Source organism: Syngnathus acus, chromosome 2, assembly GCF_901709675.1.
Source record: "Syngnathus acus chromosome 2, fSynAcu1.2, whole genome shotgun sequence".
NCBI classification, from domain to species: Eukaryota; Metazoa; Chordata; class Actinopteri; order Syngnathiformes; family Syngnathidae; genus Syngnathus; species Syngnathus acus.
Window position 1 is genome coordinate 13,154,347 of NC_051088.1, and position 14,167 is coordinate 13,168,513.

The window sequence follows — 14,167 nt, forward strand, 5'->3', positions numbered from 1 at the left end:
TTTAAATCAACCTTTAATGTTTTGTTCAAAACCTGACAGATGGTTTGTTCGACAAGAGTCAATATAACAATATGAGAACTATAGATCAACTATAGTTGAAGCTGTTTGGAAGTGAGGAGACACTGGATAAAATTGGACAGACGTCTGTTTTATATATATCCTTTAGGGACCGATGAGATCAATAAGTGACATGAAAACAGTCAACACAAATGAAAGCCTTCAATGCTCTTTTTAGTTGTTTTTTTTAATCAGGTCCCATAAAACTGCAAGTAATATATTATCCACACTAATTTCATCCGTTGTTTACCACCTTACAGGCAGTAACTTATTTTTTTTATCGACTATAAACCATGCTTCGAGTTTAACGGTTTCCACTATCGAAAAACATGCCCCCCGAGCAGACAACTTCTGTCCTGCACTAATACCGGCTCTGTTTTTGACCGCCAAACAGGTTATTGCTTTTGTCTATCATCTTACAAGACAAAATACATTGAGTTAAGAGGACTTTTTGGAAAAAAAGGATGTCATGGGAAAACACTGAAGCTAAACTATCATTTTTATGTAGTGATGCAGCCTGTTCTGACAAATTTCAAGCGGGACTTTTTGTGAAAACACCATGCTTGTTGCACATGTTTGCATTAAAAAAAAAAAAAAGTTTCACTTGATGGTCATCAGGAAAAGGTTTTTCACTTTTCCAGGTTCATCTGCCTTTGCTCGGGGTATTATTTAAATATAAAAGTCAGGGAAAGCTTTAATAGCACTCTTGGCAAATTGATGGTATTACTAATGCAATTAATACTCAAACTCAGTCATAGCGTCATATATTAAAATTTTCACAATGCACATTCAAAAACAATTGTTTGCCAGCATGCACATCTCATTATCACTTGTCAAACACTATTTATCTTTAGAGCAATTGCATAAAGTTGTATTATAAAGCTGTTCAGCAATTAACAATCACAGTGGGAGTGGGAGGTCTTTTGCTGATTGGGGCCCAGGGTTGTAATAGTTTTGGATTTCACATTTATAGTTGTTTCTATTTATTTATGCATTCACTTTTTAGAATTCGGTTAATTTTAATTATTTTTTTAGATTGTGTGTTCGTTTTTAATAGCGTTTCAATGCTTCATTTTAGTTAAATTAAAAAATATTTTTTGCGTTATTTTTTTCCCCAATTACAGTACAAGGAGTACTTGTTGAATGCAAGATTATTGCTAGAATTATAGTTTCATAACCAAAATATAGTTTCAGTTAGTTTTTTATAAAGCATTTTTGTTCTTTTCCCACTTATTTTAATTGTAGTTATTTGTTACTTTTCATAATCTTTCCCTCGGGTTCAGTCAAGGAAGCATGGATGGATGAATTGGTGGTTTGATGGATTGATAGATTGGTTGAGTCATCACGTCGATCGACTTTGAGAATTGTGATATTAGTGGGTTGCATGTGATAATAAACGGAAGCTAAATGTGGGTCAGCGCGTAATCTGTCCTGAGCCATAATGCGCTCAACGCGACCTGCTGTCAGATTCATAAAACTTGTAAACTCCGCCCACCTGACAGCCGGCGTCTGTTTACAGAAAGTCGCGGCGGCGGTGGCGGCGGCGTGCAAGTGGACGTGCCAACCTCGCGGAGCGAGATCAACGCCTTGGTGTTATTAAGCCCGTCCGTCACATGTGGCTACGAGCTCAATGTGACGTTGACGCTTTGTACGTGAGCGACATCCGTTGGTTGAGTGTCCGGAAAGCCTCGTAAGAACGCTTTTATTCGGGATTCCGCTGTCACCAGCAATGGCGAGGCGTAAAAAGCGCAACAACCCGCCTGAGTATTGTGCTTGAAGCTGCTGGCTGGCCGGAGCGTCGCTCAAACACGCGAGCCGCTTCCTGCGCCACGACGACATGGACAGCCCGGGCGCCGAGAACCCCGGCAGGGCTGCGGAGTATTTACAAGAGCTCAACAAGATCATCGAGACGCAGCAGGAGTTGCTGGAGAGGCAACGGGCGCGGATCGAGGAGCTGGAGCGGCAAGTGTGCGACTTGTGCGCGGAAAACGGTTGCCTGAAGGAGCGCTACCAGCGGCACCTGACAAGCTGCAGGCTGCTGCAAGGCGCCGACAGCCCCCACTTGCTCGGGGCCATCCAGGAGCATATCACGCATGACAAGTAAGCCCTAAGCCTCTTTGCCTGCTGCTGGCTCAACGTTCACTGCAGCCAATCAAGTTGCTGCTAAAATGGGAGCCCAACTACCTTTCGCGTTTGTGTGCATGTTGTTTGTGGACATTTATGGACCAAGTATAAATATTCTTGGCACAGAAAAACTTTTGGTCACACATTTGGGTTGGTATCTAGCCCATGGAGGAACAGGTTAACACACACCCCTGTCAACACAACCCTGTATATAACAAATCTAAATAAACCAGGAACAAGTGGTATTTTTGACCAATAATAAAAACTGGTTAAACACATCATTTTATTTCCAAACAATGTAAAAATGATTTCATGTTGGTTAATGTCAGAAAAGACCAATAGTTCTGGAATGCCCATCCCTCTATTCATGCCCACTTCACCCTCTGAAAGTATCAAAACAATCCCCTCTGTATTTGAGATTTTATAGCCGCTAAGCCTTTTCGCTACAAAGTCAGTCAGTTCAGATAATCATAGCGTCAACATAAACAACTACCAGAAGTCACCAAAATTCAAATGCACATCATTACATAAACCACTACAGAAAGTCTGCAAGTGCACATCATACCCCATCAAGCTAAATTATTTTCTTCGCCCTAATCGTTTTGATTTGATGGCCTAAAGTGTTTTCCCCTCTCTCTTTAAAAAAAGCTAAACATCATTTGATGTCAGAAACCTGCCCTCAATCTCAACCAAAATCTATGTGGGCAGTACTGAATTATGTCTTTGTGTACAGGACACACTTTTTTTGTGTAGAAATCAATTCATTAGTGGTCACACACATTCTATATCACAGTTGGTGTGTGTTACCCGTGATACTAAAGAAAGAAATCGGATTCATCTGGTTCCATAACTTAACAGACTCAAGCCATAAAGCCCAAGACCGGTCCTAAAAGTCTATTTGACATGCATGGTCAGCCACATTAATCCGTGATATAAGGAATACAAAGGTTGCAGCTCTAAGGGGGAAAAGGAGCATTTGTTATGTAACCAGCAAGGCTTTACAAGAGTGCAAATCTCTCTGCCAATGTCCATGTAATAGCCTCACTAATGAAATTGTCCTGAAATGACCACAATACTCGATGCTCTTGTTCCTCTCCAAATACTTTTGGATACATAAGCAGATCTGAAACAGAAAGTAAAGTAAATAGCAGCGCTCAATAGATTGGGCACTTTGACAATTCATAGGATTTTTCATTTCCATTTTCTACATCCCTTGTCCACATCATCAAATCCCATCTGGCTGTGGTGGGATGCAGGGTATGCGCTAGACTGGTCATCTACCAAGAGCAGACACTGGAAAGTTAAAATGGTGTTTTTTTTTGTGATCCATTAAGTTTGAATGAAAGCATGTCCTCTTTGACAGAAGTACGATTGTTATGATATGGCCGTGTCTGCAGGCAGCACAGCTTCAGATAGGGATTGTCTGTACTGTCAAGTCGAATCCGCGTCAAGCTTCATTTTTGCAGAAGAATTCAGCATTCAGCCTTTTAACTTCCCTTTTGACTGTTTGCTGGCTCACGTGATGGTGCCTTGACCTTTGTGGCTGATGTCATGAAGACCCATGACAGCAAATCCATAGCGGTGACCGATGCACATGTCTTTACGAGCTGGTGATAGCAGAAGATGATGATTTAAATCTGACCTTTAGTGAACTTAGGGTTTAAATTTCGGTCACACAGTGTAGTTTTTGTTTAAAGTTTGTGTCTACCTGTTACGCTGTCTGAATGCTGACAGTCCAATTATGGGAAACCGAGTTTTTTTGTTTTTTTTTAAAGAGATTGAGATTTGTTAAACGAAAAATGAAAAAATGCCTATATTTGAAAAAATATCACCATGGTGATTATGGTACAATTTGTGCATCATAAAGACATACAATAAAATGAATACTTTCTTTTATCTGATGTTGACCACGACACAAGTGTAGCCTTGCAAGCCAGACCAATGATTTACGATTGGAAAAAAATCATCTTATTTTGAAAATTTTTTTTGCATTAATACTCTGGTTTTAATGACTCTTTGTGTTTCTAATTATTTCAAACTGAGTTCAATGAAAACAAACAACGGTGTCTCTCTCGCGCGCTCCATTTTGAATGTTGTGAAGATGGACTTAATCAGTCAGTTAGTTAGTCAGTTAGTCAAACCTTAAGCTTGGGCCCTTTGGAAGGTTACATAAATCAAATCTATAATTTGTTGGTGTTTTTTTAGGCCTATTAGCAGTTGTAGTAGTGGCTGTAGTAAAGGTGTTAGCCTTCTAGCTGGCAGACTAGTTTTTTGTTGACAAAGGATGCACCTACATCATGTTGCAATTCAAGGCAAAGTTCAAGATTGCACTGCCTACCATGAAAAAAAAAGCTTGTGTAAAGTTATTTGGGGGCTGGCCTAGGACACTTTTGAAGCTAGCTAACTGGTTTAAAAATATTCACAAACCATATCAGCGTCATGAGGTTGTCTGTATTGCCCCCCCCCCCCCCCACCTATCACTAATCTATCAAAATCCATAATGGAAATAAATTTGTGAAGAGGTCATACATCTGGGAATAGTTGTACATTTTGTTACATTAGGTTAATTGCTTTCAATCAAATAACAAAATGAATCAATAGTACTGTCATGTCTGTACCTCTAATTATCAGCATTATGGGAGATGGGATAGCTTTGCTTGAAATTGAGGCGATTCAGTTTTAAAGGCAGCCAAGTCTTCTTCCACCTCTAAATCCCTCTAATTAACATTTTATATCAGATTTCTCCTCTTCGGGATGAGTTTCCGGATGCGTGCTTCTTTGTCGATCCTGAAGGGAAAATTAGACATGATGCATCTTGCTGTGAGGCAGTCAAAGTGATCTCAAGCAGGGTGTTTTATTTGATAAACATGAAGCTTATAGTGAGCCTTAAAGCTCAAACTGTGTAGGAAAAACTGCGTTCCATTGTGTGCTATTCCCATCCCCAAATTACCTCACATGATTTACATCAACGCTGAACTTGTTTTATGGTATCAATGGTACTTCTCTTTTTGCCGTGTAAATGAATCCATTCTACCTTTCAGTGCTTGCAGGTTGTTATGATGAATCCAGTTTAATTTGATGTTGAAAAACACTTCACAATTATGAGTTTGGCTTTACTCCAGGCTGACAGTGAGTTTATACTGAGAAGTAAAGCGACTTGTAAGCTACTGTTCGGTCTACAAATTCCCGTGGTCTGCAAAATATTTCGCAAAATGGCGTATCATTGCCAACACAACCAATATTTTTGTCAGAGAAACATCATGTCGCATTTGACACGTTTGCATGTTGGTCAGCTTCTCCGTCCAAAATCAAGTCCAGAGAGTCGAACATGTGATGTGCTGCTGATAGTGAGTCCTGTGGATGAGTCAACAGATTAGCACTAAAGTAATTTGGCCACATTGTTGATCAGAAATTTGAAATATTCAAGTCCTGCACAAGTATTGGAATGAAGCTAATAAATGTACGCTCAACCGTAGCTGTCCTTGCTGCTGTCGTGAGACCGTCTGTGCATTCCAAGTGGAAAATTCTGCTTTCCTGACTTCTAAATAAAGCTTATGTAAACGGAAAATTTATGTAAGCCCGCAGGTAGGGATTCAAATTCACATGCCTATCAGGTTTCCTGATAGTTGAGTGCCGAGCCGTCTCTGGTCTGATACAATTTACGCTGACCTACCCTAGACGACGGGTTTCACTCCCGATGGTGTTTGTTTGGTTGCATCACGTTGGTATGAGCTGACAGGCGCCACCAAATCGACTGACACATTCCTGCTCTCAACATTGGTGATAAATGGCATTTTGTTGCAGTCTGCCACCCCCACAGGTGCTCCGCTCCATTACAGCCACTGTAAAGTGATCACAGGTCATAAATGAATCTGTGGAAAAAGCATTTGTTTTGACGAATGTTTTTTTTGTATTACCGGCATAGAAGGAGGGTGCTTTAATCAGAGCTGCATCGAAGCTGTCCTCTGGGATTTCGAGCGGAATAGTGTCTGAGAGTACTTTGATTTCTTATCTCAATGCTGGTGGATGCATCTGTTTGTGAATGTTTCGCATTCAAACCTTGTCCCAAGCCGGTAAGGCAGCCGGGTGAACAATATTTGGCATGCGAATGCGACGGCTAGACCAGTGATGAGCAGATTTGTCTCTTGCCACTTTGCTCTAAGCTTACAAAAATATCTGAGCTGCTTCACATTACTTTCTTTTTTCTTTTTTTTACCCCCCTTCTGTTGCTTCATCTGAAATGAATTCTGGTCATGATGACAAGGCATTGGCTGCAAATAACATACGGTGCTTCGCAATTATTTTCTCTTTTGCCCCCCGGAAGAAGAAAATATTTCATGCACGCCCAACTCCCCTCAGTGACTATGAATGGCTTCATTTGTCTATAAAATTGTAATTGTATGTCCACATCTGCATATCATTGTATCCTAATTAACATGTTCCTTTGGGTTACACCTCCCCCCCGGCATGGCACTGCGCCCTCCCAGGTCCCTATTATTTGAGGACTGCTGAACGTAATGAACGTAACTGAAAAGAAATTGTTTAAATATTTTTTTAAACAGAACTGCTAGTAAATATTTTTAGATTTTTTTTGCATTGATTACGTTGAATCTGCTCTCATTAATAATAATAATAATAATAATAATTAGGAATTTTATGAGTAAATGTTTAGGTTCAACAACATGTGGATTTTTTGTTAAATATCTATAATTTACGATGCAGGGTAAAATCACTATTGCTGAAAAACTATCAAAAAGAAAAAACCTGCTGCTCGAAAAACAATGTCTACATTGTCTACATGTCAAAAATAGGTTTAGTGACAAACTGATTATAAATTGCTGGCTGTATGTATTAATTATTTTTCTTGTGGCACTATTCCAAAAGTGTTAGTGCTTGATAGGTGAATAAAGTAACGTATGCTGGTGTAATAATTTGGTTACCGTATTTTCCGCACTATAAGGCGCACCTAAAAGCCTCCAATTTTCTCAAAAGCCGACAGTGAGCCTTATAATCAGGTGCGCCTTATATATGGACCAATATTGAGCCACTACAGCAGGCGTGTCCAAAGTCCGGCCCGCGGGCCAAATGTATATATCTTATATATGGACAAAATTTTAAAATGGGCCATTCATTGAGGGTGCGCCTTATAATCCGGTGCGCCTTATATATGGACAAAGTTTTAAAATGGGTCATTCATTGAAGGTGCGCCTTATAATCCGGTGCGCCTTATAGTGCGGAAAATACGGTACTTCAAATAGTTACAAGAGGGAGTAAAAAACATTAGGAACAGTTGTAAATATGACCACTGGAAACTATAGCCAAACCAATAAAAACATTGGTCATTTTAATCCGTGTCAATAAAACTGAACATGATTATCATTGTAAATTTGGGATATTTTATGCAGCTCTTTTAATGGACATCATTAGTTTTGCAAGTGGTCATAATGTTGTCGCTGGTTGATCTACTGTTTCACTCGAATAATACGCAGTTGTCTGCAGACCTCTGCAAAGCTTCTGCTAAATGAAACAAACAACAACAAAATGGTGTCTAATAATTACAGTGGGACACACGGTTTGAAACTAAAACTCAAATTATTTTTGCCTTTGCTGCAGTGACTGTATGTTGGCTTCTGTCGTGTAATTTGCTGCCCAAGATACGTCTCCATCTTGACAAGTTTGGCAAAGTTTTCTTCAGCATGTTTCGGTCCCCCATGGCAGCGAAGGAGAAAATGTCCGGCAGCACCCACTCATTTAGCCCTTGATCTGCTGAACAATCAGTACGTCAAACTGTATTTACGAGCCCATGAGCCGCCTCTTGCCACAGAAGCCCCCTTTAATGAAATACTCCTGCTAGATTAATGTCCACGCTGGGATGATTTGCATTCAAGCACGGCCGATAAATCTTGAGCAATGGACAAATACAATTTTCTCGGTGCACTCCTAGACAAAAACAACTGCAGGCATCCTGCGTTCGTCCTCCGTATTATAATCAAGCCTATTAAGAGGCTGTCTGGTGGGTGTTCATTGATGTGGCCGGTCCCCCCACCCCCCCGAGGAGGATAATCATGATTTTAATGAGCACCGTGATGCCTCTCTAATGCCTCTACCGGTAAAGGCCACCACACTGAGGGAGGTCGGAAGGTATGTCACTGACCTCGTAGCTGATGTCACTGCACTCAAGGTAGAGCCGTTGTCTTTATGTACCTTCCAATGAGCAGGAGGGCAGGCAGAGGACTGTGTCAGTAATAGCGGTCCCTTAGAAACCATTTGTCCTCCGGTTTTCATCGCGTCGTATTTTCTTGGCGGTCGCAGTGCTCAAATGATAGCCTTGTTGAATTTCGAGTTTTCCACAAGCCAAAGCAGAACTCGATTGACTTTATCTGAGGAATGGACAAGGTAGCTTAGCTTAAAGGTCTCTTTGGGTTTCTTTCTGTGTTGAAATAAATTCATTTTGAAGTTGAGGGAGACAAAAGTGCTTGATAAGTGATGGTTTACTGGTTCACTGGGCTCATTCCTGTGCAAGCAGCGTGGGTCCGGTTCCCACTCAGTGATGATGAATGCTTGTCTTGTTTTTATTACGTGTGCACTATGATTGACTGGCAGTCGGTCCCAGGTGGAGGTTTGAATCGTCATTGGTCTCACGTTTTGGTTCAATTATGATTATCAGGTCGACAATTCAATATCACGCTGCAAGACCACACGTCACATCAACTTTCTTGACTACTTGGGATTGTATTCGTATAGTTTGGTTTACATCGCAATAAATACAAGCCGCTAGGTAAGAGTACATTTTCCAGGTCATCCCTTTTCCGCTCATCGTTCATTTTGACTTCCAAAAGAAAGAGGTGGAAAGGCAATTTGAAGACACAAAAGAACAGTGAAATCCAAAAGGATGTACAAACAAAGTGCACTGGAAAGAAGCTCATGTTTTTTTTCCCTCAATTTTAATTACCAACTTAAATCCTGCTCTCTATACTGTCCAATTCTGGGGGGAAAATGGGCCAATGTGACTCACCTCCAGCTCTTTTTTCAACATCTTGCCCCCCTTTCCCCCCCACGCATGAATGTGACCTCACTTTTTGCTAGCCCAACACATAAATGTCCGTAAAATATCAGCGTATAGCAACAAAGTAATTAATTCTGTTGTAGCTAAGGTTCAATGTATGTTCCAAATGAATGATCGACCCATTTCAGCTCGTGCGGCGCGTCTCGCGTTCATCTTCCTGCAAACATTTTTGTGTCGAACAGGCTAAAAGCGGAGAGCACTGGAAGAGGTCAGAAGGCTAAAGCTGCCCTTTCATTGTTTTTACTTTCCCGCCTGTCCAATTATTCACCTCACGTCTGTCAAGGCTGATGCTATCGCTAAATTGGACACAATCTGTCCCACACTACCTAGAGAGAGATGCCTGAAAAGCTGCTGCTTGTTGTCTGGCAGGTGGGACGGGAGTGCAGCGCGTTTATGCGGACCGCTCACGATGAGGCGGAAGCAGTCGACAGCTGAACACACAAACACAGATGAGAAGCTTGTGGTCACACATCTCGGTCAGCACAGACGCGCGTCCAACAAACCGGCCCCCTGAGCCAGTGCGGCTTGTGGCAACCAATATTTGATGGACTTGGCATTTTCTGAGATGCAGATTAACTGTGGGCGGTAGTTTGTTTTGTAAACATTTCACATAAGTGACTCGCATGAACGGCTGGTGGATTTTATTTTTCGTATGCACTAACTGAGCAAAAAATGCAATGGAGCTGCAATGCAGGGTGTAGTTTGAGTTCGATGTTTGTTTGCTGTGGTAATGAGCAAAGGGCGAGTTTATCTTAGTTTGATTAATTAGATCGAGCTGTTTGGTCAAAAGTTTGCTGTACATTTGAAAATGCAAAATTGTGGGCAATTTCTTTGATCGATTATAGCGAAATCAATATTTTTTGTATTTTCATATATATTGTTAGTTTTAAGAAAATACTCACATCTTCATCTTAATTTTACTTTAACACAAATCCGCTCAGTTGCGCAGTACTTAACGAAAGCTTAAGGCCACCTCTGTTTTAATCAACTTTTCTACAGCAATCATTTTGAAAAGTTAAGTAAAAAACTTGAAGATGCTCTGCTAGCAGGATTGTACAAAAAGGCCTTACATCCTCAGAGATGCGAATGATGAAAACACTTTTTTTCTTGCTGTTGGTGGGACTTCACACTGGCTGTGAATAAAATCTTTTACTTCTGTATTCATACAAAAAGGCACATATTCCATATTGCGTCGTGAGCTGCCATCAATCCTTGATTTGGTCGGACATCTTAAAAATTTCAACCAGGTGCAGAGTCAAGGAGAGTTTTTCTTTGTATTTTGCTTTTTAGGCTATGAACTGTCTGAGTCGAGCTTTGACTAACTGATCTGCCAGTGTGAAGAAATGCCAGAGGGAAGTGTATTGTTCAAGCACACCACTTTAAAGTGACTTTAAAATCTAACTTTTATAGGTTAAAAAAAAAAAAAAAGAAAAGTCATTACCGCCCAACTGTGCCGTCAGCTTTGTCGCGGCTTTTAGAGAATTCCGGCTCATCATTCATCTGTGTCACGGCGGATGCTTGCGTAGGGTAGTTGTCGGCTAGCAGTAGGAAGCAGACACGGCGAGTCACCTGCTGATGAACACGCTCACCCTCATACAGGAAAGCGAAGCTAAAGATGTTTTATAGCAAATGAAAGAGGAAGAACTTGGACTAACTCGCCATCATCGTTGCTTACATATAAGTGTACACGTGAAAAAGTGAGGGCAGAGTTTTCACACTTATTCACTCTGGTACCGCTTTAAAAACAATGTTAGGGCAGAGTTTTCAAATGCATTCACTCTGGTACCAGTTTAAAATCAAAGTGAGGGCAGAGTTTTCAAATTTATTCACTCTAGTACCGGTTTAAAACCATCAACATCCGCCCGGATAAGAATTTTCCAGACTACTTTTACAACTTCACTTGTTCATTGTTAAACATGCAGGAAGCAGCTGCCGAAAACATGACATATTTTACAGCAGATGGGGAATATTCAGGAAACATTAGTTGTTGTGCTATTCTGTAACTAGTGGATAATGTAAATGTTAAACTGACGTCTCGGGACAGGCAATTGGTGGATTTCAAATTTTTAGATGGCCGAAAGTGCAACAGTGTCTTGCCGTCGTGACTTTTGTCTTTTCTCTGTCAGGTCGAAATGAGTCACTTGCTTGATTTGTTTGACACAGTTCACACGCCAGATGCCCTTCCTGATGCAAACCGCCTTTGTTCCTTTTTGAATTGAACGTTTCCAATGGAACTGAGACTTGACTAGACCAGATGGTTTATTTTCACATCACAATGAAACCGTACGTTACGTGACAAAAACAAAGGATGCCCTTGATGAAATGCTAAGATAACAAGCATGAATTATTCATTCATTTGTTTGTTTAAGCATTTGTTTATTTGCAATACTACACAGTCAATTATGATGTAGCATAGCTCTAGCCTGACTTTCATGCAGGCAAAGTGAGTTTTTGTACGTTTCTTCTGACTGTTGGGCAACCGGTCCAACGGTGCAGTCTCTTTCGTCAGCTGGAGTAGGTTCTAACTCACCCGTGACCCAGAACAGGATAAGCTGAAGAGAAAATAGATGAATGGATAATTATTGCACCCTTAACCGTAACAGAGGACTTGACTAACTCATTAATTCTGCTTAGGCACACACATTTCTAACTGTAATTAGAAGCTGATTAATAAAGATCATTTACATTTGTGGAATGCACCAAGAATCCTTACACATGATGGATGGACTCCATTGATGCACTGGGCCGAGAAACTTGGTGCAGAGCGCACATACGGTATAGAAGCACACACACATGTGCCTCATCAAATGCCAAGTGCGGACTTATACACTGAAGTGTTTTATCCCGACTGCAACCCTCTGGTTCTTATTAAATACTGACAATAAACATGAATTACTCCCCCAGCACGTTGAGGTTCATTCTCCTCCTCAGATGATGCTGTCAGTGTGAGTGAGCTGTTCTTGCTGGCCACAGCTTCAAGTCATTGATTCTTGGGTGACACTCATGTAGAGGGAGCCACGAGGCGCCAGAGTTTTAGCTAGGATTCATTCATTTTTGTCATAGCTTGAAGCTCAAAGCATTTTGTGGCGGTCACAAGTGAATCTTTTTGGAATGGATTACCCCACCGATTATGCCATCAGAGCGTGTCACTATTGAATAGTTTTAGAATCGATTATCATGTCGATTCATTGAATAAATTAATGCAGTTTTATTTTGCATCTAAGTGTATTAAAAACATTTAGTGATTGGTTGGTATTGTTTATTGATAAAAAAACAACAACAACCAAATAATAATTAAACAATCACACAGGAGGGATTAATGTTGTACCAAAGCTTTTGAAACGGATCCAGTTATTGATGAAAAATGACAAAAATGAATTAATAAAAAGTTGACATTAGAGATTTTTGTGCAATTCTTAGGTGAAAAATCGGCGCTAAATAATTGCTTGATTATTAAAATAGATTATTTGTCAATGAATCGATTAATATTTCTCGTTTGTTTTTTTACATTTAAATAATACATTTTGCACATTCATATGAACTATAAGAGAACAATATCATACTCAAAGACAACCGACATGCAAACTCCTTTCTGAAAAGCCAAAGTTGAGAATTTTTCTGTCTAGTGCCAATGCAAAGCCCTCCAATGGGATGCCCCTTTCTTCTACCTAGATTTAAGCAATTTTGGCAAGTTATGATGAAACTGCATAATTTACGATACTCTGCAGCTCCTTTATTAGCAGCTTGCAAATGTTTCAACACATTTAAACCACAGCTGTCAAAGGACGCTCCAAAAAAAGCCTGCTCCAGTCTCGTTTCCTTACCAAAGTTCAATGACAATGGGCTCTGTGGTTTCATGTAATTGTCCTGACAAACAAACTTCCTCTTCCTGCTTAAAAGTGCTTCATCAGTAAAACACCGTGTGTGTATATGTACACACACACGCACACACACACACACACACACACACACACACACACACACACACACACACACACACACACACACACACACACACACACACACAGTTATTCTTTACTCAGCAGGGCAAATAGCCGCTCATGCATTTCATTTAATCTCCTTTCCTCTTTATGCAACACTAAGATGGAAAGTGACTCCTCAAGGCCCAACACTTTTCACAAACAGCGGGTTTATAATTACAACAAAACAAGTCTTCCCTGGTGAAAGGAGAAAATGCCCGGACTTCCATGGGCACTAACTTGTAGCACAGTAGATGTTGTTCCAGTTCACTTGAAGTAAGGTGGGCAGCGATGATTAAATGAGCAGTCTTGTCCATTATGCCACTTGTTGCACACAGTTGCACTTACTCTTGCAGAAACGCAGATTGATAAACACTGAGTCGGCATCTTTCAGAGATGGGAGTAGTTCTCCGTCCATTTCCTCCCCCTCACAACAGGAAACAGGCTGTCATCCGTGTAAGAGACTCCGGAAAATGACCAATGCAGGGGTGTCAAACTAATTTTTGTCGTGGGCCGCATCGTAGTCATAGTTTCCTTCGGAGGGCCATTCTGATTTAGGACTTTCAATCCAAATAAATGTATGAACGTCTCATATTATATACAGCGTAGGCTACACAACAAACTGATGAATAACTACTTTTGAAATCAGAGACTAGTAAGAACTGTTTAAATTTGTAAGAAAAAATCCTAGAAACATCCAAAAAGTAAAGACGATTTGTAATTTTTGTAAGTCGATGCACAATTGTCTCCGCGGGCCAAATATAATTACACTGTGGTCCAGATTTGGCCCACGGCCAAGAGTTTGACACCACTGTATCAGTGCCATGTCCAACGAAACAGAGCTTGATGTGTCGCTGGAGACGTAATATTTTGTTTTAAGGAAGCAACCGAGATGCACATGTGCTACAGTGTGCGAAGCAGCGGGGGACCTTGAGTGGGC

The 14,167-nt window shown here is 40.6% G+C and overlaps 1 protein-coding gene across 4 annotated transcripts in view; it reads left to right on the forward strand.

Moving 5' to 3' along the window:
• The first annotated feature begins 1,574 nt into the window (after positions 1 to 1,574).
• Positions 1,575 to 14,167, forward strand: part of LOC119130828 (IQ motif and SEC7 domain-containing protein 1-like) — a 74,403-nt gene continuing 61,810 nt past the window's right edge. For all 4 annotated transcript variants that reach the window (XM_037264774.1, XM_037264792.1, XM_037264783.1 and 1 more), the window contains exon 1: positions 1,575 to 2,157. In XM_037264774.1, the coding sequence (XP_037120669.1) occupies positions 1,895 to 2,157 (263 nt within the window). In that variant the 5' untranslated portion in view covers positions 1,575 to 1,894. The remainder of the gene's footprint in view (positions 2,158 to 14,167) is intronic.